This window comes from Natator depressus, chromosome 4 (genome assembly GCF_965152275.1).
Source record: "Natator depressus isolate rNatDep1 chromosome 4, rNatDep2.hap1, whole genome shotgun sequence".
In the NCBI taxonomy this organism is placed as follows: domain Eukaryota; kingdom Metazoa; phylum Chordata; order Testudines; family Cheloniidae; genus Natator; species Natator depressus.
The window spans coordinates 88444877-88471101 of record NC_134237.1 but is presented as its reverse complement, the minus strand read 5'-3'; the positions used below and the strand labels follow the sequence as shown (position 1 = coordinate 88471101).

General features: G+C 41.1%; 1 protein-coding gene across 1 annotated transcript in view; it reads right to left on the bottom strand.

Annotated features, from left to right (window-relative positions):
• The window catches only part of LOC141986963 (uncharacterized), an 81145-nt gene that overhangs the window by 12032 nt on the left and 42888 nt on the right, over positions 1-26225 (bottom strand). Inside the window, exons 8-11 of the mRNA XM_074952057.1 lie at positions 6236-6313; positions 5507-5567; positions 1937-2084; positions 872-936 (exon numbers count right to left, since the gene is read on the bottom strand). Coding sequence (XP_074808158.1) covers positions 872-936; positions 1937-2084; positions 5507-5567; positions 6236-6313 — 352 coding nt within the window. The remainder of the gene's footprint in view (positions 1-871; positions 937-1936; positions 2085-5506; positions 5568-6235; positions 6314-26225) is intronic.

Genomic DNA, 26225 nt, shown 5'->3' with positions numbered 1-26225 from the left:
CCTCACTAGAGGTGCTTACATCCAAAATGTAGGCACCAGTCAGATCCTCAAAACCCCTTCTTGGCTGCTACCTAGTCCTGTAGGTACCTAAAATTCCCTAGCACCTAAATTCTCTCTATTAAAATTTCTGCCACTCAGCATGTGCACAATGCCTATCTCATGCTTAAGGCCCAGCATGATCTTCAGACCAGGTAAAGATAGCTGGGGCAATGCTTATCTCGCCTGTGGGGTCCAATCCCGTGGGTTTGCTGAGAGCATGCCTATGGGATCAGGCACCACCCAAAAATCCAGCTGGATAAAGCGATGCCTTCCTTATCATTTTTAGCTCACTGCTTAGAGCACTTACCCAGGATATGGGAGACCCAAGTTCAAATCCTCTCTATCAGGCAGAGGGGGAAACTGAACAGGGATTTCCCACCTCTGAGAAGGGTGCCCCAAACAGTTGGCTATGGGATATTCTGATGTAGTCTCTCTCCATCTCTCCTGTTGTCCCTGTTCCACTTTGGATAAGTACTTAAATAGTCATTGAAGCAGGGGGATTAAACCCTGAGTCTCTCCCTCTCAGGTGAGTGCCTGAACCTCCAGGATATAGAATCATTCTCATTCTCTCTCTCAATGACTATGTAAGTGGGACAAGTAGAAAAGTTCTGTCAGCAGGTATCTATATTCAAGGGCTTTCACGATCCTCTTTACTGGCTGTTACATCTTGAACTCAAGGGATAAACTATAACAGAAGATCCCCTTCACTGGTACATGAAGAGTTTAAAAACTTCTGCAAATCTGCACCATAGGAAGGGGATGATCCCACCCTCCTAAGAAATGACCCAGAAAAGGAAAATTCTAAACTAAGAGGTAGAAATGGTTGTCCTACTTGAGGTCTTTGTCCTCTGGGCATCTGGGTAAGAGGCGTTCTCTGAGCAGCTGAATACAGAGATCCTAAAATCAAATCAAATATGACTTTTGTAACAGCAATTTGAGATATTAACATAACAGATATTATAATAAATCCTTGAAACTACATCATTATAAAAGTCAGGGTGACTTAATTTGCTTTTGTTTTGTTAATTTAATTCCCAGTCTAGAGAGAGAATTTGACAACTCACATTGTAATTTGTAGGACTTAATTTGATGTTGTTTGCTGGCCTCAATATAATTTTGTTTTAATGAAAAATGGAGATTTTTAACAAATAAAAACAAGAAGAAAATAAAAGTAAGTCAAGTCACTTACATTAGTGTTACCATGGAAATTATAGCAGTAAGCTTTGACATCACTTTCTTTCCTTCCATGAGGGGATTTGCTAATTTAAGACAGCATATGCAAAGGATGCCCTCACTTCCAGTTACATGATCCTAGGAGATCTAGCTGGTTCATTAAGAACTTGGAGTTTTAATTAACATTTTAAGTATGGCCACCAGTTTTCACTTTAGAATTCTATAGTCCCTCCCAGCTCCATTGCACCACTAAGGTAACAACGAACTCTTTTCCTAGATTTAAAAGATGCTCCTTAGTGGATAGCCCACAAATGCTTGATACTGTGACACTAAACGTATTTCCCCTCCCAACTCCCTGTGGGTGCTTCAAACCCAACAACCAAGATGTATGTGTAACTACTAAACATGAGCTCCCCAAATGTTACCACAACAGACAGTGTGGAATAGACCAATATATTCTGAATGTTTAGACTTTTTCCAGACTATATTGTGTGTTATTGTAATTGCCATGTGTGGAATTTTCAAAAGCACCTACATGTCTTAGAAACAAAAGTCAGTGAGACTTGTAGTCCTAAACAGCTTAGGCTCATCTGAAAATCCCACCCCCTATTCATAGCATTTACATAGAGAAAGAGATTACAATATTCAGAACTGCTGGTTATCTAGCCTCCAAATAAGGGTTAAAGTATTTTATACTGTTACCTACTATGACAAAGACACTTACTTTCCCAAAGTCTTCTAGTCAAATCCTTCTTTTCTTTTAAGGACAATATTGTGTTAAAATTATTACAAAGAGAAGAAAAATTCTGCATTTCATTGGAGTGTGCATATATTCTCTCTTGATCCAGTTGTGTCACTATCAGACATCGACCCTGGAAATGTATGGAGATTATAATTAGATGGAAATAATATTTAGAGATGTTTTTGTTATTCTACATTGCCTAAAATGTTACCATTACTCTTTTCCGTGTCTGACCTACAATTTTATTTTGACAATGTGCAAAATAAAACGTGCAGATGAAACCATCATACTGATACTAGTTGACTTATTTAATATGATGTTCTGTGATAGAAGCTTTTGTAGAAGAAAATTCATCTTCCAAGAATAAAGGGATACATTTTCAAAATATTGCACAAGGTTTCCACTGTATGATTCTCACTTAAGTTTAAATGTTACAGTAATAGTGCGGGTTGTTATGCAATATCTATCTGAACAATTGCAAAATTTACTTCCCCTGAATTACTCAGGTAGCCTGTCTGATTTCTTCACAAGTGAGTTTTGCTTGCAAGGAATATAAGTTTTGTCAGACTTGCTAAGTAACTCCAAGCAAGAATGTGTTCTAAAAAAGTTCACACCGTAAAGGTAATTAAAATGCATTGTCTGTTCTACTAAGCACTAAAACTTATTTTTGACTGTTCAAATTAAACATAAGGCAGCTTTTTCAAAATAACTTTCAGTTGTCTGAAACTGTGCTAATAAAAGCCCCAATTCAGAAGAGCATTTAAACATAGTAGTAAGTCAGCTATGGGATAACCATGAATGTATACCTGTGCCCCTAGACACACAACCTATTCAAATACTGATCTCCAGTAAAAAATGTTTACAACGGTGGAATACAGCACTTTGGAAAAAAAATTCACTGGATGCAAAGGGTAAATGTGTAAATCACATTACTGTTAATACCAGCTGCATTTGCAAATCTCCATAATTTGATATAAGAACACATCTCCTTAATATTTCCTAGCAAAGTAATTTAATTATATAACTATTGGGGCAAGAACAACAGTCCATACAAGTTTTATTTTTAAAAGGTTTTTGCCAGCATTAAAACACAATTACTTTTGCCATTATTTATAAAAACAACAGTCCTAAAATTAGTTTCTCCTAATTTTGGTTACATAGTTCTTGCAATTTATATCAGGGCTTTCTAAACCATCTGTGGGTCCTACCTTGCTTCCCCAAACCCAGGGGGAATATTTAACTGCTTTCCAAGTCAGGAAAATTATTTATATACATATATATTCCATGGTGTATATCAAAGCACACCAATAAATTTTAAATAAAAAGTCTTGATGTACAAGTTCTTACTTTCCACTAGGAATACACATGACATGACATTATAAAATCGGATATGAATTCCCCAGCCATAATTAGGATCAGATTTATAGTTTTCATATAACTCAAAGCTCTGTTTCAAGTCCTGATCAGCTTTTGTATGGGTTTCCTCTCTAAACTTCCAGTTTAGCAATGAACCATGGAAAAGGTGATGCAATTAGCATACTAAGGATTAATTAGGCGGCAGTCAGACAGCAGAATGAAAAACAGTTTGCAGCACATGAGCGTTTTTTAGACTGCATTAATGTCGCCTCATTTATGAATGAATCAAAATATGTAGAAAAACAAGCCTTTAGAGGGAAAAAACACAGAGCCAGACTGCAATCCTTGATGCTCTGCACACAGGAGACCCTCCCTGCAAGGACTTCTCCTTGCCTAGCTGATAGGGGCAGGAATGTGGTTTCCGTGATACCATCCCCACCCATTTGTCCCATGCAGATTCCCCTTCACTGGACTCTGCGGTCTACAGAGAGGAAGAGATGGATGGTCGGTAGGGATGCAACCTGCCCAAAATTTAGAAGGCTATTTTAGCCTTTCCACTGAGATCCTTCTGCACTGTGGAGGCCTCCTTTAAAGAGAGTTCCAGTGGCAGAAGCTGGCAGACAGAAGGAAGGAAAAAAACACAGTGGGCTGGAGGGTGTTCACAGGGTCTCCAAGTGGGCAGAGCAGAGAAGGATTATGGCTTTGAGGGGCCCTGGGCCAGAGCAAGTACCCTCTCCACCCCTTCTGCTTGCATTTCCCCTCCCCACGCTTCTGCCAGGGAAATGGGGTCAGGGTACAGGGGCCTGCCCCTCTCTGCCTGGTGCTCCTGCCGGGGACCCCATAGGAATGCTGAGCGGGCGGGCAGAGTGGGTTGGGGCACGGGGGTGCCCATTTTTATAGTGGCCCCCAATTGCCCAGGGCTTCTGGGGGCACAAACACCGTCGGCCCAGTAGCTAATCCGCCACTGGGGCAGCCTGTCCTCAAGTGGATCTTGGGGAATGCACATACTATATTGTGGGGCATGTGGGGTCGGGGAGTTAACCTCTTTACCCCAGTGCAACAGTGTGAGGGAAACTCCACAAGATGAACTTCACATACTATTCTGGCCTCCTTCCTCTCCACCACTGGTGTGTTTCCCCACAAGATGGGCAATTTGGCCTTTAATTCTTAAAGGTTTATTGTCATCATTTATAAACTAAATAATACTTAGAATGTGTATGGTGCTTTGTATTTTCAAAGCACTGTACAGGCATTAGCTAATCCTCATAACACCCTTGTAAGGCAGCTAAGTATTATTATCCCCATTGTGCTAAAGCTGAGGCAGAAAGGCTAAGTGACATGCACAAAGCCATGAAGTGAGTCAGTGACAGAGCCTGGAGCTAAACTCTGGACTTTTTGTCTCCCAAGCCTATGCTCATTCTGCCAGACCACACTGCCTTAGAATTCTGGGTTTGAAGAAAGGACTGATCTGCTAATAACATATATAGAAATACATATGTTAAATAGCATTTCATAAACATGCAATCCTTTTAGGACAAGCCATTATAAACTGTACTCTGTGAAACCATATCCAAGATTTGAAACCTGAGAATATCATTTTCATGGTCTAGATATTTTTACAAGACTTTAACTGCTTGATTCATACATGAATATTCTGGGCCAAGTTTTCAGCTTCTGTTTTGTGAGGCACAAAACCAATACAGGCTAAAAATGTAGCCCAATATGACTTGAGGTAGATTTCTTCATAGCTATAATGATTGAAAAATATCTCAGACATGTAATGGATTAATAACATCTTTCAAAACACTGTTATGGAAAAACAGGATCCCCATGCTACCTCAGAATAGAATGAATTTACAGTATGTTCCTGATCCTGAGGTCCTTTCTCAAGCAAAACTTCCCACTGTAGTCAAAGAGCTGAAAGTGAAAGGAAAGTCATTGAGAAGCTATTGTCTGAATGAGGAATGCAGGGTCAGACCCACAATGTAAACTAAAAAATGCAAATAGCTTCCTATAGGCTGTATTCAAAGATTACATCCCCGCATGAGGCTAGCACCAGTTTTCACATGCATCATGCTCACAAAGTTTTCTTATATTCAGTTTTATTCCTTACTCTGACCTCCAGTTATCTGAGCTTTTACACCAGGAATTATAGGATGTCATTTCTGCCATATGATGTGTCTTTAACATACTTACCGATTTTACAACTACTAAGAAGTAAGAGTTTAAACTTTCTGGAATAACAGTTGTTCCTGTCCTGAAGACAATAGAAAAACGGAATAGATGTCAGTGCATTTACAAACTCCTTCCACAGATATTCTGAAACAAAAGGGTCAGTGATGCCAATATCCAAAACTTTCTTATAGCAATTCAGTACCATGTAAGTGGACAGTGCTAGAGCTCTGGAAACAAGCCAAAAGCTTCAGTGGCTTAACATAGAATGTTTACAAAAATACCTTAGGTTTTTTGTTTTTTTGGGGGTGAAAAATACCTTAGTTTCCCTTGTGGTAAAACTTAATGCTCATGAGTAGAAAAATACTGCTGTTCCCCTTTTTGCAACAGTGTTAGAAGTTATGTGTTATATGTTCTAGTTATGTAGGAAACTGCAGTTTTTACGAGCAGATTCTCCATTCACTTAGCTCAGGAGTAGCTCCACTGAAGTCAGTGGGCTGCATTCTATTCCTAGTTACACCAATGTAAATCCAGAGTAATACTATATCAATCTTATTGTTAATGTTTATACTGATGAAGTATGAAGTCCACACAAATACAATCTAATGTCTACAAATATAGATCAAAACAAAGACTTCTTGAGTTATTAAAATAGGGCTACATTTGCACCTGCCTATAAAATAGCCTATCTAATTTTACAGGAAAAGTATTATCTATTCTTATTAAATTTTGTTGTATTTCCCTAACAACCACCTGTAAAATCTCTGTAGGGAGCAGTGAACAAGAAAGTCTATTTCTTCTGCTGGCCATGAAGAGAATAATGTGAGTTTCCTGTAGGGAAAGGAAAAGAGATATTAGAATTGTTAATAAACTCCTGCTCTACTTCTGAAACCCTCAGATGAAATTCTACTTTCTCCTGAATTAGAAATAAATTACTGTATTTAATTGAGACCTCTAGGCACTAGTGTAATAAAACAGTAAGTAATAATACTGAAAACTGTACTTTGTTGAACAAAAAACATTTAAAAATCTGCACAATAGCTTCTTGCAGTGCATTCATTTACTCAGCCCATCCAGTTAAACATACCAATATGTATTTTGAGGTTTTTCTTTAACAGGTGAGGAAAGGAGAAAGAGGTTATTTGTACTGTTTGATTTTTAATTACTAGGGAGACAATCACACACTAGAGATATAATGAGGTCCGTATAAGTACCTAGAGAGAAAGACATTGCCTTCAGGCACCACCCCCGCAGCTCCCATTGGCCACGGTTCCTGGCCAATGGGAGCTGCGAAGCCAGCACTCTGGGCGGAGGCAGCACACAGAGCTGCCTGGCCACGCCTCCGCAGGGAGCTGAGAGGGGGAATGTCACCGTTTTCAGGGAGCCCCCCAGGTAAGTTCTGCCCAGAGCCGTCTCACCTTGTTCTGTGCCCCAATCCCACACTCTGCTGCTGGGGGTGAAGGGGAGGCGCGGAACCAGGTAGGAAGCCTGCTGGCCCCACCAAACCCCCTCATGCCAGCAACAGCAGGGTCCTGGGCCACACGCTGCCTCCCATGCCCCCTCAGCACCAGCGGGAGTCCCGGGCCGCCCCCTTCCCCCTTCAGCACCAGCAGAGATCCCGGGCCATGTGCCGCCACCTGCCCCCTCTCCAGCACCTGGGACACCCTCCCCCTGCAGCCACAGCCCCCCGGGCAGCCCTCCCTCCAAGTTTTAGTCACGGGTATTTTTAGTAAAAGTCATGGACAGGTCATGGGTAGTGAATTTTTGTTTACAGCCTGTGACCTGTCCATGACTTTTACTAAAAATACCCATGACTAAAACGTAGCCTTACTAATGATTTCCAAAGACAGCAACAAAATATCAGGGCATATTTCAGTGGCTCATCAAAATGCAAAAGAGGGAGAGGGAGTTATAACTGCAGTATCATACCCACAAATCTACAATATACAAGGTTTGCTAGGAAAAAGTACTTTACAGCTGAATCACTAAGATCACGTGAGATACTTTTAAGGACTAGAGGCAGAGGCCTAAATTCTGATTTACACTAGTGCCTTTTTACACACAGCTTAAATTAGTACAGCCAGAGCGATACAAAGGGGCCTTACCATAAATAAGAATCAGACCCAGAGTGTTTTCCCCACTATGGAAGTCACTCACTCAGCCCATAGGTACTTATCTTAAATGTGCCGCACAAGGCAAATAATTTTGATCAAGCATGTGTTCAACTATGGATCAACTAGAAGGAACTTTCTTCCCATGATGCAGGCTGTATGTTTTGGGAAACTGAATTTAATTAGTTTTAAATATATCATATGGTCAGTAGCCAGACTGATTGGTGCACAGAATTAAATACACGAAACAAGGTAACCTTTAACGGGAACTTTTAAATTCTATCCCAAGGTATCTTTCACTGTATAAACAATATCTATTTTTTCAATTTTACCAATTTTATTATACTTAGCATTTATAAATGTGTCAGAACAAAATACTATCAGTTTTCCATGTGACTAATGGAGTTCCAGCCAGGCTGCAGTGCCTGGAAATTATACGTTCATAGGATAAATTTAAAGAGCTCTGCAGAGGAAGGATCAATGTTCTCATAAGGCGCCTGATTCAATTTTTTAAAATGTCCAGAAGCCATTAAAAATTTAATTTTTCAGGGCTTCTGTCCTGAGAAACCCAGACATATTTTTGTTTTAAATTAAATTGGACACCGGGAAAGGAAGAAAATCTCCCTAAAAAGACTAGGCTATTATGGAATAATGATAGAAATTATCTGATAAATGATTTATGAATTCTAACGTCATTATACATCTGCTGCTTAACTAAATAAAATTGCATTATAATGCATAGAGATGACAGTTCAATCTGATAATCATCCTGGTGTCATTCTTCATAAATGATTTCATACTCAACACATGTTCTACAATATGTTCAACAAGCATGTTCTACAATAAAGGAACACAATGGCACCCAATACACTAAACAGACTGTGGCAGGGCAGAAGTAAACCCTGTGAATGCCCTGCTAAAAGGGGCTGGCCGCACCCTGCTCCCTGGCAGAGTGGCCAGGTACTGGAGGCCCAGGCACTCAGCAGGGTGCCCAGCTGCAGGCCCTAAAGAGGGCTGGCCCAGAGGAATAGGCTGAGCCAAGTGGAGACAGCTGTATATAAGCCCTGAGAAAAGTTCAGTCAGGACTAGCCTGGTAGGGGACAGGAGGGCTGCATTTCTGCCTCTGTACCAACTGAAGGAAGGCTCAAAGGCCAGCAGACCCTGGGAAGGGTGTGTAGGGGGATAGCGGTTGGAGGAATTAGGGGCTAATGGGAGCACTGTGAGGGAGGGGAAGTCTGAGCAGACCCTGCGACATAGACATATCCCTGAATTTCCTCAAGGGCTCACTGATAATAGTAACTGTCATTATTTGTATTAACCCAGTACCTAGGAGCCCCAGTTATTCACCTGGACCCCATTTTGCTAGGCATTGTACGAACACAGAACAAAAAAACAGCGCCTGCCCCTGAAGAACTTAACTTGTAAGTATAAGCCAAGACAAGGGACAACCGATCGATACAGATAGATAGTGTGCATATATATATTGAAATACTGTAGGATGAGCATAAAAAGTTCAGTGATGTTTAAAAAGAATCTCCACCCCACATAGCATGAGGCAATCTTCAAAAGGGGAACAAGACCATACAATGGAGAGTTTATAATACTCTTTGGTGACACTTGTTAATACTGATGCTTTGACTAGACAGAGTTTTCAAGGAGGGTTAAGAAATGGTGCTTACCTGTTTTATTTCGGATTATATTCGTTGTATTGCTGTTAGACTAATAATTTAGGCTCAGATTGTGACTAGCCTTTGTACGTGAGGGGGATGGGAAAGAAGCCTGTAAGAAGCCTTTTTACACCCCTGACACGACGACATCTCACAATTTCATTCCCTGCATGGTCCACAAGGGGGTGAGAAGGCCTTTGGGGATAAACACTGCACACATTGATGGGAGTTTGCAGCTCTTTGTACTCAGGACTGAGCCCTGAGATAGAAACAGCACAAAGAAACAGCAAAATATCTATAAAAATGAACAGAAAAATAGGCAGGGATTTAAAATAGTAGATAGGAAAATCAAATAAGAAGCGACACACACTGTAGCAATCAGAAAGCACGGATCAAACTAAAAAGACCAAAAAAAATATGGACAGAGTAGGCTAGACGGAATAAAAGGAGAATCGGAAAATGAAAAACAGAACTCTCTTCTTTGGAAGAAGATTTGGTGACATTAATGTGACACACTGAAAATAACTTGAGATCTTTCACTATATCTAAAAAATTTGGAAACTGTGCACAATATTCAATATATTTTAAAAAACTCTCTGGTATGAAATTTGTCACCTCCCACCCCAAAATATAATTAATATAAAAATATCAGTGGGTTCATATACTTTTGGAAATCTACAATTGATATGATAAAAATATATGTAATAAATCAATATTTTTGTGAAGAGGCCAAATGATAATGAATCATATGCTTTTGGGGCAGACTTGAAGCCCAACTTGAAATCTTTAGAAAACCTCCCATCGACTTCAATAAGCATGTCACAGTGATTGTTACCATGCAGACCTTAGGATGATTTATGGTATGTTCAAGTAATCAGTTTCTTTTCCAGTAAACTGTGATGGTTGCCCTTGATTGGAGATTAGAATATGTCTATTATTGTGCTTGTACATGATAAATGAAAGATTTTAAGTATTCCTTGATGTGATATATAAAGGCTTTGTGGCATTTGAAGTGAAAAATAGGCTTCTTTAAATTTACTAAATATGAATTTCCATGATAGATTGTACCATCCAAACAAGGTTAAAAAGTAAATTAAACATTTCAAAAGTTGTTAAAGCTGCACTTATATGATAAACATACGTTTCAATGCATTTACATATTAGAAATGGCAAATATTATGTTTATCAAGTAAAAAAATGTAAAAAATTATTACTTAATAGTGGAAGGACTGTAAAGACCTTAACAGAAGCTTGTATATGAACCTAAATTAACAAGCAAATTTAGAGAAATAAACACTGAAATAAATATAACACTTTTTTTGTGAAATGCATTAGACTCTTGTTTCTGTGACCATTTACCATGTTCTTTTGAACAGTCATTTACAGATAAAGCTCATTTTTTGTTTTAAAAATAAATATGTAAAACAAACACTGTCTCTTCTCATATAACTCCATCAAATAGGTTCGTTTAAAAAAAAGTCGGGGGGAAAAGCTGCACAAAATTTCACATGCACACACAAACTATGAGGAAAGGTTCCACAAATGCAGATTAAAGACTCAAATTCTATCATTATCTCACTCTGTTATGAGTAAATATTCTTGCTGAGGACATGGTTAATTCACAGGCAATCCAAAAGACTACTAAAAGAAACACCTATGCTGTGAGTAATGCTGATACCCAGTGGTATACAATGAAAAATGTGTAGGATAACAAAAGAAAAGGAAGTAAGTGATGGTTTGTCAAGAGAAAGGAAGAGGGGATCTGAAAAAAGAGAGTGAAAAACACAGCTAACAATTTGACTATAACATGTTTTGTTGAGTAATTATACAAATGTTTTCCCATTATGATTGATTGTCCAAACAGAACCACATATGAGAGAGGCAACAATGGATCAAATGGAGTCCCTGAAGACAAGATTTACACCAACAATAAATTTAGCTCAGTCACATTAATTCAGAATGAGATTTCAGCTTTAACTCTGCACTTAAGGTACATGAAAAAAATCCATTTTACAGAAATTCAAGGATCAGGTGGAGAGAGTATGGATATTTACCTGAATACGGACATTGTCTCAGGACATAAATGGGATAAAATGCTCAATTATGGTGAACTTTTTCACCTGTGATCCACAAGTGCTTGTCAGATTTGGAGCCAAGGAGGAATAACCCCCCAGACCTCTGAAGAACTGAGCAGAGACTATTCCTTAGGTGCTCAGATAAGATGATGGGTGGCTATATAAAACACTTAAGGGTATGTCTTCATTGCAGAGTTAGCCTGGGCTCTAGCCTAGGTGTCACCCCAACCTCCTTTCCATACACTTCTAACCCAAGCTTGAGAGTGCTTTAACCCTGAGCTACAGGCATGGCTGAGGGTATAGGCTTGAGCTCAGGTTTCACTCCAGCTCTGGCTGGCAACCTATCTACAATGCCATGTAAATGCAAGCTAATCAAGCCTGGGTTCTGTTAGTCTTCCAGTCCTATTCCACAATTCCACCTGGGCTGTACATTCTTGTCTATGTTCTTTCTTCTGCACTGAACTTTCTTTTACTGGATCAGCATTTTAACCCCATGTTTGCCAGCTCATTTTTTGAAGCATTTCCACAGCATTTGAACAGATGCCATCCAAGAAATCCTCCTTTCTGTGCTGCCCATTAGCCAGAGGCTGATACCAGCCTTCTGGTAAAGCTGTGGTGTGATATCAGTAAAACTCAAATTGGGGAAGTGTCCCCAAAATCATAATTTTATATTCAGTTGACAGGAAAGAAAGAGAGGCAGAGAAGCCAGTCAGGTACATTACAAATCGCTTTACAGTTTCCAGACTGCATTCCCTAATGGTATTCTCATTGAAAGTTATTGCTGCCAAACACTGTTCGCTTTCGCCTTCAGAACTGTCTGTGCTAATAAATAGTAAGTCCAGTTGGAAGTTATTTACATAAAGTATTGTTCTCATGTCATTACCATGGACAGCAGTTCCCGCTTTGGGCAGGGGGAGGGGGAAAAGAGCCTCTTTTGAATGAATTCATAGAGCAGTCCACTTTTATGCACCACTAAGAACCACGGGATATCCCACCAGAAATCCATTCAAGCACACAGGCCAGTACAGCAGCACTGTGGACTCTGTAATACAGGTCTGGCACACGTAGCACTTTGCAATGGGGATGCTCCTCCCCTGCTGGGCTAGTCCTGGCTAACTTTGCAGAGAAGACATACACCCATTTGAGTCTATCTCAGGGTATTTTACATGATTGGATTCCTATTAATAAGGGGAGGGAGGTGGCAGGCAACAGTGGTCCTCATTGTCTTTGTTTCTCCAAGGAAACACTCTTTAAGAGTGAGTAGTATGAGTCCCTCTACGAGACAACAAGAAGAAAAAAATACAGTCAATCACTATCATTTAAAGATCCAATCAATCCACTTCTTTCTTAGTAGTAATACAGTCAAGTATTAATATAATCTCAAGTCCATTTAATACAAATGTTTTTTTCTATGTAGCAAATAATTTAGCAGATGCATCTACTTCAGATCTGTCTATCACAATGAATTCCCTGGGTATCCATCATAATAATACCTGAGCACCAATTTATGTTAAATGATTGATGATCAATTGACATTAAGTGATTTTCTGTTTAATGTCAATAAAAAAATCATTAACTCCCTGATCTAAACAGAACTTCATGTCAATAATTTTACATGATGCCAGAAATATGTGAAAGATGATTTGCCAGTAGGAGGATTTTATTTTTTCCTTTATGACAGATTTCAGAGTAGCAGCCGTGTTAGTCTGTATCTGCAAAAAGAAAAGGAGTACTTGTGGTACCTTAGAGACTAACATTTATTTGAGCATAAGCTTTCGTGGGCTACAGCCACTTCATCGGATGCATAGAATGGAACATATTGATTATCGCTACAAAAGATTTTTTCTCCTGCTGATAATAGCTCATCTTAATTGATTAGCCTTTTACCCCACCTTTTCATATTCTCTGTATGTGTGTACATCTATATCTATATCTTCCTACTATATGTTCCATTCTAAGCATCCGATGAAGTGGGCTGTAGCCCATGGAAGCTTATGCTCAAATAAATTTGTTAGTCTCTAAGGTACCACAAAGTACTCCTGTTCTTTTTATTTTTTCCTTTGTCTCCCAGGGGGAAAAAAATTGGAAAATTCCACTTAATGGAAAATATACTGTTGGCACACTGTTATGGATAATAAGGTCTGATTGTGCAACCATGGGAGCTGAGAACAAGCCAAAGCATAGAGTTTGGGAAAATTCAATGACAGACCCACAAAAATATGCATCCTTGAGGTCTATGGAGTAAAGGAAATCCTCCAGGAACCAGAAAAGCAGAATGGAATGGAATGGAGGATTTCCAGCTGGAAATAAATCCTGCAAATTCCATTTCTGAAGTGGTTTAAGTCCAGCATGGGTCAAAATCTTTCCAACTTGTTTGGGACCAAAACAGGCTAGGACCAACAAATCTCCAGCCTTGCTCCTCCAAAGAGATTATCACAATAGACTTTAGGAAGCCCCATGCTGGAATTTCCCATGAGGACTTGTCTATGAGAGAGTTCCAGGGCTTGTCTAGGAAAAAAATGTATAAGCCAGGCTGTCTCTCTAAATATAAAAGGAATACAACAAGGGACAGATTCTAGATGTTTCCTTATGTAACCTCCTCTCAAGCCTAGGTATCTGAACAAACCCCTGGCAAACTGTAAGCAAACTAGTAGGGGCTATCCTTCAAAAGGTGTTTGGGGAGACTAAGAGGAAATTGATCATATCTGTGAGGCTTTTAATGAATCTTATAAGGTTCCCCAGGCTCAAAAGAGCCTCTACAAAAAGATGAAAAAGTGCTGTGACAGGAGAAGGTTGTGGGTCTGAGTCAGAAGGACCTACGATGCTGAAGAAGAAGAAATGTGAGAGAGAACTCTTTGGCTACCTTCTCTAGGTCTTCTCCAAATAGCGCTTCTCTGAAGGAGAAAGCTGCTATAACAAGGCAGTAGCCCTTTAAGAGCCAAGCTGAGTCTGGTGCAGCCGCTCTGTTCATCAAGGTCCCTTTAAGACAAGGTGTTCCATGGCTGAAAGCCCCAATGGAGGGCATGTGATGTGACAGAGAGCAGGAGACAGAACAGGTGCCACAACCCCAGTTCTGGATATATCTTCTTCCTTGCTGAAGTCCGGTAAATATATCTGGAGCCTATTCTAATGGAAATTGTCAGCGTCTCTGTTACAAAAAGCAAGGCTGCTGGATTCGCCTAAGAAGCTCTCTCTTCACATTGACAATATGGTTAAGATTACTGAAAAGATTGCAGCAAGACAATCCCACAGCATCTAGATAGTTCAGATTTCCTAGAACCTTGCCATTCTGAATATCAGCACTGAGCTGGATGCACTGGTTGACAACCTCCTACTGGCCATTAATGAAGATCAGTTGTCCATACTGATATTACTGATCATAAAGTGTTATTGACCCATCCGCAGACCTCCAGGAGGAGTGCATGGCATTGCCCTTAAATGGCTTCTGTCTTTTCTCTCAGATTTTGAAGAACGTCACATTGGGCTGTTGCTATTCTTCCTCTCATGTGGAGTTCTACAGGGTCCCATCATGTCCCCCCTCCTATTAAAAATGTACGTGGGGCTAGTAGAAGGGATAGTGATAACATGTCATTGTGATGCCTTCAGTACACACACAAGACCTATCTGTTTCTTTCTTTTCTGAGCCAGATGTTACAGTTGTGTACCTTTACCCAGTGCCTGGATGAACATGAGTATGGGTGAGAGTGAGTAGACTAAGGCTCACGGAGTGGTCTTATCCTAAATTTACTGATGTCAATAGGAGTCTTTCCATTGATTTTTAACATGCTTTGGAGAAGATCTTCAATTTATATTATACAGAGGGAATATTGGTGGGTTGGGGAATAAGGTGAGGATTATGTCTGTTTGAGGCTACTTGTATTTACAACTTGAGAGCCTGGTTAGATTCCCAGTTGTTGAATAGGCAGGACAACTTTCTTTTATTTGCATCAGGCTAGGAAACAGCAACCTCTTCTTTTGGATGTGGACTTCACTATGATTCATGTCCTCATTGCATAAGATTAGACTACTGCAATGTGCTCTATTTGTGGCTACATCTTAAATCTACCAGATGCTGAATATGGTGCATAATGCAGCAGCACACAATTTGCTGTGTATAATTAGATACAACTGCTGTCCTCAATTTATATCCACTCATATCAGCAGGTAGTCTGGTGGCAATATGCAAAACCCCAGAAGATTTAAGAATGTTATTGCCTTGTGAGATCACATGCCTCTGCTAGGAATATACATAAATTTGTCCCATTTTTCTAATGATTGTGGATGGTGGTCCCTTACTTACATGATAATTTCCCCTCAGAGGAACTCCTTATGCTCAGCCCCTCACAAAATGAAACATAGCAGTGTATTTTCCCTGGCTGAATTATTTCATTAGCTATTGCATAGCACCATCTGGCGGTCATTTTTCTAGCTGTAATATAGAATTGTATTTGTCTTAAATAATTTGATAATCCAAAATTAGAGCTTTATTTGTTGAGAGGTGTGTGATCTAGTAGTTTGATCACAGGCTTTCCCAGGTTCTAATCTGAACAGACACTAATTGCCACTATAGTCCTAGGCAAGCCATTTAACTTCTCTGCCTCAATTTCCCACCTTTAAAAAGGGAATACTACTATTTGTCTCCCTCTCATACTGTTGTTGAGAAGATTAGACGGTAGGTTACATTCTACTCTCAGTCTCCTTAGTGTTAATTCAAAGTAACTCCATTGACTTAAAATAACAGGATTTGGACCAATGTCAGTAAAGGCCACAAAGAGTGCTCTTTGAATGTTAATTACTTTTACTGAAGGCATAATAGTTATTTTTAGAAAAATTCAACAGGTAAGTTACATCCCATGATGAGCTCAGAGCCTGAGGCAAATAGGGAAAAAAAGCTCCCCACCAACGGGTGTTAGTCTTACTTGAATAATATATTGTAAGTCACAACCATGTAATGCTCAGCTCAGCAACCATAATAGATGTCGTAGAAGTATTTCTACTCATCAGTGATGGAATGCCACAGCTTGGGAGTGCAAACCTATTCAGTAGAAACCCTGTCATGCAACGTACATTTGTTTCTCATCATGAAATATGTGGCAGGTGGGACTGCTCTTTAGCACGCCCTGTGGGCAGCCCTGCTTTGTAACACTCGTTATGTGTGGCCCATGCTGTAAGTAGGGCGTCAATCTCTCAACAAGAAAAGGAGTACTTGTGGCACCTTAGAGACTAACCAATTTATTTGAGCATAAGCTTTCGTGAGCTACAGCTCACTTCATCGTGAGCTGTAGCTCACGAAAGCTTATGCTCAAATAAATTGGTTAGTCTCTAAGGTGCCACAAGTACTCCTTTTCTTTTTGCAAATACAGACTAACACGGCTGTTACTCTGAAACCAGTCTCTCAACAGTTAAACAACAAAATAAACTCAGGCTTTGACTCTCTGTGCCTTTAAGTAAAGAAACAAAAACCTTAAGTATAAGCCCTTTGTTGCAGTGCTTGAAGGCAAGGCCCTCACCTGGACCTCAGTTTCTCGGCTAGAACTGAGAACCTCCTCCTTTGTTCCAGGTTCTCACCAGCTCAACCACTGAGGTGAGAGCAAGCAAGCAAGCCTTATTAACTGGCTTTCTGACTCTTGATTTGTTAGTATGTCCTCCAGGTCTTTCTAGGCCTCTGGAGGAGTGTCTTGTTGGGAGCCCAGTTTGAGTGGATTTTCCTTAAGTGGGGATGTCAGGGCATGGATGCCTCCAGCAGGGGGATAAAGGCGGCCTGATAGACCATGTCACAGAGTAGAATAAGAAACCAGTTGCTAAGTCAGTGGCTTTTTATTCTGGAAAAAAAATCAAACAAAAACCACTTGCCATAGTTTTAGATTCTTCATTCATAGCTCCAAGGAAAAGTGCCTCCAATTCATCTTCTCATTTAAGCTTTTAAAAAGCCATTATAGTTAGACAGGCTGCTGGAATGGCTATGCATGAAAAGGCTTGTAGCTAATTAACCATGTTTATTTGTTCCTGAGTAAAAGTAAGGAAAAGCAAGATCCACTGGAGATGAAAGTCTAGCAAAGCATTCTATAGCAGTACTCCCTTGGGTCTGAACGCCAGCTGACAATGAAACAGATTCTGGCTCTGAGAGCACCATAAGCCATGCAAACCCTCCAGCCATCTGGTTTTTTGTTTGGTGGTGGCTGTTTTTTGCAGTTAATTTCATAATGTTGGGATGGGGATGGGTGGGGTGGAGAATAGGGAGGTTTCAGAACCACTACTGGTGCAAAATTAAAGACTCAAAAGGTGTAAGCAATTTATCGTCACTCTCACTTGTTGCATTATAGAGCTCTGCAGACAAGACATTTGACTTCACTGCAAACCATTAGCAGCACCGACTACATGCATGTAAGCACCCTGTAGGTCAGCTTCAGGATTAGAAATGGGTCAGTAATAGCAGCAACTTGATACAAATTTTCTGTCTCTCCTAGACTCTCTCCTCATTTACAATACACAAAAAGAAAAATATTCCAAGACAGCAACTATAGCACTTCTACTGCAAATGGCAGGAGCACAACACTGAGCTAAATGTACATTGTTTATTTTATTGTATCTTTTGAAAGAAAAAAATATTAAACTGCCCAAATATTTTGCAAAAAAAATTAAAATAACTAAGTATTAATTATCTAAACGATTCTAGTATTATAAACCATTGCAAAAAAAAGCTCTGCCATGTTACAGTTCTTATAAAAGAGGGAAAATATTTAAGAAAAACCTCAAATATGGCAGAAAAATCCAATTGATGAGTTTTCGCGTCACATTTCTAAAAATAACCCTAACAATGCTTCATATTTTACCTCAGCAAACCTTGATTATATACCTAATCAGAGATACATTATGTACCTTAAGTCTTGAAGCAAAAATAACCTAGAAATATGATAACTATTAAATGCCACAGAGGCGCTTAGTTTACTGTCTTAGGACAGTCATGGTTCAATTCATAGTCTTGCTGGAGTTCAGAAAACTGATATTTTGGCAAGCATGAAAAGAAGTCAGCCATACTGTATAGGGAAGGATGTTCCAGAAAAGGAACTTTATTATGACAATTGCCAAGAAATAAAGTCACTGGATAAGTGTACAGATACATTCTGATGTGTTCAGAGATTTCATAATTCTTTTGTACCAACGACAGCACTATATGGATAAGGCCCTGGGGAGACCCTGGTTGGCGAGGAACTGAGCCCAGGATCCACCCCACACCATTATCCCCCTGCTGGGGCAGGGCCCCCTCACACACATGCACATGTTCCAACCAGTGGTGGCACTGGCTACTATGCTGAGTACGGTGTGGGGAGATGGATCCCAGTCCCCGCTCCATACCAGCCAGTGCTGCAGTGCCTCCCCTTAGCAAGGCCAGGGCTTCTAATCACTGCACTGTTAGCACATCTGGGTAAGGAAATTGTATGGTGGGCCATGAATGCTCATGCAATTGGGGTAGGGATGTAGGAGGAAGTGTGGGCTCTGGCTGGGGATGCGGGATCTCGGGTGGGGCCAGAAATGAGGAGTTCAGGGTATGCAAGGGGACTCCAGGCTGGGGCAGGGGGTTCAGGTGTGGGAGGGATGAAGGCTCTAGCTGGAGGTGCGGGCTCTGGGGTGGGGCTGGCGATGAGGGATTTGGAGCATATGAGGGTGCTCCAGGCTGGGACCAAGGGGTTCAGAGGGTGGGCGGGAGATAAGGGCTGGGGCAGAAGATTGGGGTATGGTGGGATGAGAGCTGTGGCTGGGGGTGCAGGCTCTGGGGTGGGGCCAGAAATGAAGAGTTCAGGGTGAGGGAGGGGGCTCCAGGCTGGGGCAAGGGGTTGGGATATAGGGGTGGAGGGTGCTCCGGGCTGGGATCAATGGGTTCCAGAGCAGGAGGGGGATCAGGGCTAGGGCAGGGGGTTGGAGCAGGGGAGGGGCTCAGGGACGCAGTTCCTGGCCCATGGGAGCTGCAGGGGCGGCGCTTGTGGTGGGGGCAGTGCGCTGAGCCCCCTTACTGCCCCTAAACGTAGGAGTCAGAGGGGGGACATGCTGCTGCTTCTTGGAGCAGCGCAGAGCTGTGGCATGAATGCGCAGAGTGGCCCCCAACCCCACTCCCCGGCTGGAGCACGGGAGCAGGGCAAGCCCCAGGCCCCACTCCGCAGCAGGAGCTCGAGGGCCATATTAAAATCAATTGGTGGGCTGGATGTGGCCCACAGGCCATAGTTTGCCCATCCCTGAGCTATAGCCTAGTTAGGGAGGTGGAAGTGGGGATACCTGCCTCTGCCTCCCTGCTATTGGGGGTGGAAATCACATTGTTGGGCTAATTTTAAAATTTCCATGCAATCCCTGAAATTGCATTTTTCCCTTTTGCACAGAAGAGGTTACTTACCCTGAACAGAAACAAACATCTCGAAGAGTTTTAGTCCCTATGGGTGCTCCACTCCAGATGTGTATGCACTGAGGAGCAATGGCATTGGAGGATAGACATAGAGGAGATTCCTCAACCATTAAATGAGGAAGATTTCTCCTAGAGATTGATGGCTTAGACCCCCTATCGAACAGACCTTCCAGCACTTTCTGTTGATGGCAGTGGCAAAGAGGTCTATTTCTAGAAAAAACCCAGATGAGGGAATATTTGTGTAACCCTTCTGCCCGTCAGAGTTGGCAGCAACAAGGGCCGGGTTCAATATCTAGGGGATCCATTCCAATAACACAATGAAAACTGGCTCGAGCCCCCACCCAGTGACCTGGGACAAATATATACCACCCCCGCTGGGCGCCTCCAAGAGGCAATACTTCTCCTCTCGCAAGCACATAGTCTGAGTGTAGCAAAAAGCATTTTAATAACAGAGAGAAACAATGTGGCATTATGTTGGGGAACCACCACCAACAGGATTCATAACACAACCCATGAGCAAAAACCCACCCCAAGCAAATTTGGGGCATGCCCTTTCCCTTTGGTTCTTGAGTCCAGCAACCCCAAATCACCCAAAGTCCCAAAAGTCCAGTGACCAAAAAGTCTCTGTCCCTGGTCAGGGCAGCCCCAGAATTCGAAAGTTTATCTGCAGAGCTTTACCTCCCAACCTGGGTGGAGACTGGGGGGAGGGTGGGGAAGAGAGGTAAGGGGCACCTTACATGATCTGAAGCTGACCGCCCCACAGCTCCATAGGCCTTCGCGCCGCTCCACCAGCTGCCCCATGAACTGCTTCGCTTGGCTCCGCTCCGCGTCCCACAAGCAGCTCCCGCCGTCCCAGAAACTGCTCCACCAGCCTGTCCACAAGGCGCTCCAGCCGTCCCAGAAACTGCTCCACAATATATCTTCAGGCTTCCCCACTACTTAACACAACGCTCAGTGATTTCAGCTCTTAGGTGAATTCAGCTTGTAGTAGGGGAGCCTCAGTGCTGGTACACCATTAGCCCAAAGTGAGCTCAGCAGCCTGTAACTAGACTCCTAATGGAATCAAAATTAGCTCTGATATTCCACAGTGGAGAGAGGAAGTGCAATTAGCATGTAAGGCCCTCACCAAGGGGCCCATGCCACCAAGTATTAATACTTGTCCCCAGCCTCTCTCAACTCACACAGTTTTGGAACCCATGACCCTTGCCTAGCGAGTGCTACTTAGTTGATGGTGAGTCCCTCCATCATAACAAAAGGCCCAGTACAGTTCCAAACACAGTTCCCATAATCAGGGTAATAACAATTTATTCTTCCTGCCCCAATAACAGAGACACTGGGGATCCCACAGCAGCCAAAATGACCATTTGGGCAGCTATGGCCTCATTCTAGGCAGGGTGGATGAGCCTATGCAAATGAGATAGGCCACTGAAGTTCTTTTCCACAACTTGCCACACTTCACCACCAGATGTCAGGGTGGAGCTCATTCTGACACTGTTTACATCTGCTTGAGGTTGTTGATCTCCCTCTCGCCCTCGCAGAAGTTTCTGCTCAAACCATCAGCAAGACGACCCAGTAAGCCTGAAGTGCAGATGAAGATTTGCTGAGCTATGCACCAGTTCCATAGTTTTATTGCTTCTGCACAAAGTGAAGGGGATGTTGCTCCTCGACTCTTTGTCTAGTACGTGGTGGCTGTGTTGTCTGTCATGATGTTTCTGGACTGGCCCTTGATCATGGGAAGGAATGTTTGCAGACATATCTGATTGCTCTGAGCTCCAGGAGGTTGATATGAAGAATGGACCTTTGGGCAGTTCATTTGTCTTGAATGGTGCGCATTCAAAATTGAGCTCCCCCTCATGAGAGATGCATCCAATGCCCTAGTCAGAGAGTGGGGAGGTGGAGCGAAGGGGACTCCAGCACAGATCTTCTCCAAGTCATTCCACCAACTGAGCAACATCAAAATCTGATGAGGGATTGACACTAATTTGCAGACTGTGTGTGTTAAGAGCGTAAACAGTTCTCAACCATTCTTGGAAGCAACATAGGAGCAATCTGGCTTGAAGTGTGACAAAATTGCAGGTTGCCATGTGACCTAGGAGCCACAGACAAGGGTGTTTCTGTGCACTCATTTGAACCTCTTAAATCACGTTCTTCAGTGTCATAAATCTGTCAGTAGGTAAAGTGACTGTTGTGGCATCCGAGATGGCTTCTACAAACACTATTGATTGGATTGGTGTCCAAGTGGACTTTTCTCTGTTGACTTCAAGTCCTAATTTGTCAAATAAGGTCATAGCTTTCCTTACTGCGGAATTAACTTCTTTGCTTGATCAGCCAATTGTCAATACATGGGAAGATGATTATTCCTAATGGATGTAGTTAAGAAGCTCCTACCACCAGAACCTTCATAAGGATGCTGGGGGCAGTAGAGAGTCCAAAGAGCATTCTATATTTCAAGTACTCCCTGTCTGACCATGAAGTATAGAAACAGGGCCAGATTAAGACCTTTAGAGGCCCTAAGCACTGAAAAGATTATGGTGCCCCCCCATATGTAATTCAAAATAAAAATACTATACCGTAAAACAAAATTTTATTTTTCTAAATGACACAAAACTTACATGTATGCTGAAATTAAAATAGTTTCTTTCTAGATTTTCTGATTGCAAAATTCTGGATACGTTCATCGAAGCTGACTCGATGAAGCATGTCTGCTTCCATACACGACAGGGAAAGTGAATCAAGTCTGTCCTGACACATTGCTGTTCTCTGAGTGTTTTTTATTCTTTTCAGCTGAGAAAAAGAGTTCTGCAGAGCAGTTAGTAATCATCAATGTTAGAAAAATACATAATGTGATCTCTACATTTGGAAATACACACTATATTCCATCTTTCAATATTGTGCCATGAAGATCAATGTGACTGAATTTCATTTTTCCTGTTTCATTAAATTTTGCACACATATAACAGTGGAACTGCCATACTTCTCCACAGAGATTCACGTTCAAGTCAACAGGGTATGAGTCAACTAGTTTTTGGGAACCTTGTGAATATTGTTTGTCAGATAAGTCCATATCATTTAGAAAAGAAAATCTACTTGATACTTCTTTGTGCACTTCATCTCTCCTCTCCATATGAGCTTCAAGTGTATCAATTATAGCATAGTAAATATATACGCGAAATGTGTCTCTAGGATTCAATGCCGTTTCTGTTGCACTGCTATCGTTTCACTTGCGGGACTGGGCTTCTTTGTAGTTAGTATCAGGCAAGATATCTTTTGATATGTCTTCAAATCTTTTGAAATCATTCCTCAAAGTGTGTAAGAGGTCTGCTAATGATTGACAGAGGTCTGCACATGTTTTCAAATCCAATTGTTTTTCTTGGAGAGCTTGACTTGTGTGGTAAAAAAGAGTTGTAAAATTTCATTCCACATGGTCAACATGAATACAAACTCTAGTTCTTGTGTCTTGTTTGCAATGTTTTCTGCCTCTTGTGTAGTTTCTCCCTTTTGTGATTGGTCTTCAGCTATACTTTCTAATGCATCCACAATCTTTGAGTAGGACTCCAGAATTGCACTTGTTGCCACTGCATATGCCTCTCAGCAAGTATTAGAAAGATTTCAACACACGATCATTGCCCAAATATGTTTTAAGAACTGCCCATCAGTGTGTTGAGGCAGAGAAAAATGTATAAAGTAACTGGACTGTTGAGAAAAAAAAAAAAAACTTACTGCCACCGGACATCAATCAACAGCACTGCGGATAACAAGACAGAGAGTGTGCAGCACATGGTATGAATATGGCATATTTGTTCTATTCTAAAAGCTTCTTCTGCGTTCCTTGATAACGCCCTGACATGTTGGCAGCGTGGTCATAAGACTGACCTCTGCACTTTGAGACATCTATTTTGCAAACTTGGCACAGATAATGCAGTACTTGATTTGCCATTTCTTCACCAGTGTGACTTTTCAAATTGAGGAATGTTATAAATCATTCAACTGGTTTTCCCTCTGTGGGAGGCACATATCTTAGTACAATACTCAATTGATCAATATGTGAAAGATCAGGTGTAGAGTTGACAGATAAACTGAAGTACCCAGCAGTACTTATTTCATCCACAATAGCCGAATGAACTTTGTCACTCATTAGACCAATGAGTTCATCACATATTGTCTTGGATAATTGTGATGGGTTACCTTTGCCAGCATTCCCATATTTTGAGATATGGCCTGCTAAAAATGGGTCAAACTGAGCCACAAGCTCCAACCATCTCAAGAAATTTCCATTCTGCAATGATCCAAATGTGTCATTTGATTCCCAGAAAGGCAGACCACGTTCAGCTAATGTTTGAACAACAGCTATAACATGCTACAAGACATGTTGCCAGTATTCACACTTCCCTTTAATTTGTTTTTCCAATTTTTGTGTCAATCCAAAGCCCTGTCTTCAATTTAAATATGTCAACATTGAATCTCTGTGAGTCGTGCTATTTTCATGTCGTTCAATTAAAACAGTATTCTGCCAGTCCCTAAATCCATCTGCAGCAAACGGGGATGTTGAAGGTTTATATGCAAAAAGTTTGCAAACAAAACAGTACACAGACCCTGTTGATGGTGAACACAGTAGCTATTCTCGAGTGTATTTCTCACCATTCGCTTTCATGTAGAAAAATATTTTTTGTGGACAATATCTTGTTTCTTTGCCATTGGTAAAAGTCCGACGTGATTTCTCAAATGGCCCAGTGTGGTGCTGACGGTCATTGGGTCCACGATCTAGCCAGTAAGCGACATCATCAGTACTGAAATCAACCCACATACCAGGATCTTTTCTCCTATTATTTACAGCATGAGCAGTTTCAGTCTCTGACACATCCACACCTTCTAGAACAATGTCTGTTTTACCACCAGGAGTAGGATGATCAGTTACAGTCTCTGACACATCTACATGTTCTGGAATGGTGTTTGTTTCACCAATAGAAGAAGGGTCAGTCTCTGAAACACCTACAGGTTTTGGAACGATGTCTGTGCTACTGAGAGAAGATGTTGCTTCTGATGTATTCGCTTTGAAAAATGATGTCAGCTTTGGAAGATTTTGGAAAATTTCACTAGTTTTTTGTTTCTTTCCTTCCGCCACTTTACATTTCTGTGCTCCACTCAGTTGGTTACGTTTCATCCTGCCCCTTATCTCAGTTATCTGAACTTAAAAAAAACAATTTTTTTGTATATATAAGAAAAAAATGAATCAAGTACGTATAACTCAGAAGAATATATCAATAATAAAACAAATGTATTGCAATACATGACAGGATCTGAATTCCTCGCATTATTTCAATCTATGTTAGTAGGACGCCCCCCTGGTTTAGGTGGGGATAAGTAATAAAAAGAGAACAAAAAACGGGGGAAGAGTGTGTAGTGGAGTGTAAGGAAGTCTAACAAAGTTCCGATTTTTCCCATGATGACTACTTCGGTGCTTTTCTTGAAATATTAAATATCAATTTTTTTCAAATAAAAATCTCATTTTTTTGTGCGCCCTGCTTTGCTGGTGCCCTAAGCACGTGCTTAGTCTGCCTAGTGGGTAATCCATCCCTGCATAGAAACCTCTTGCGAGATGGATAAATCATGATACGAAAATACACATCCTATAGGTAGGGGGCTGCAAACAACTCCCCTCAACCAAGGCATCAACATTTACTTTATAATCAAGTATTCTGTAGTTGCTGTGGTTATATTTTGCAATCAGAGCTTGGTAACTGATTATTCTAAGTTGCACTAATGAAGATGAGTGACTCCTGCAACCAAATAGGCTCAGGTGTCTTTGGTCTTTATTGTGTGGGGTGGCTTTAGAATGGTGTTACCTATTATGACACTAAGCACCCCTGTATTCCCACCCCACACACTACTGTAAAAACCTTTGTACAAAATATCCCTTGTGAGGTATCATTTGAAAACTAATAACTCAGCTGTAGCTCACAAAAGCTTATGCTCAAATAAATTTGTTAATCTCTAAGGTGCCACAAGTACTCCTTTTCTTTTCACTGATCATTAATATTCTTGTATGGTGTATGTATGTCATGGGTATTCAAAGTTATGGATAGATGCTATAAATATGACTAAAGTGTATGTAAACCAGACTTGCCAGCAGGAGCTGGTAAACAGGTCTGCACTAGACAAAGGAATGTGTTTTCCCCACCTGGGAGTTACATCCAAAGTATTTTGAAAGACAATGGGAATTTATTTACATATTGGGTAAACAAACCCATCCAGCTAAGAAAGGGTGAAGGCAAACCTCACACTAACAAGTGGGGGAAAGGACAGCATGGTGTCCACACCGAGCAGGATAGAGAAGCTTGGTCTGGGTTTTACTTTTCAAAGAATACATTGGAAAGGTTTACTGGTCTATAAAGACAGGAAGGACTGAACCTCAAATGCTAAGCAACTGAAGGTATACTACATTACTGTATTATAAAAAAGTGTATAGAGAGATCTTTCTGAAAGCTAATGACACAC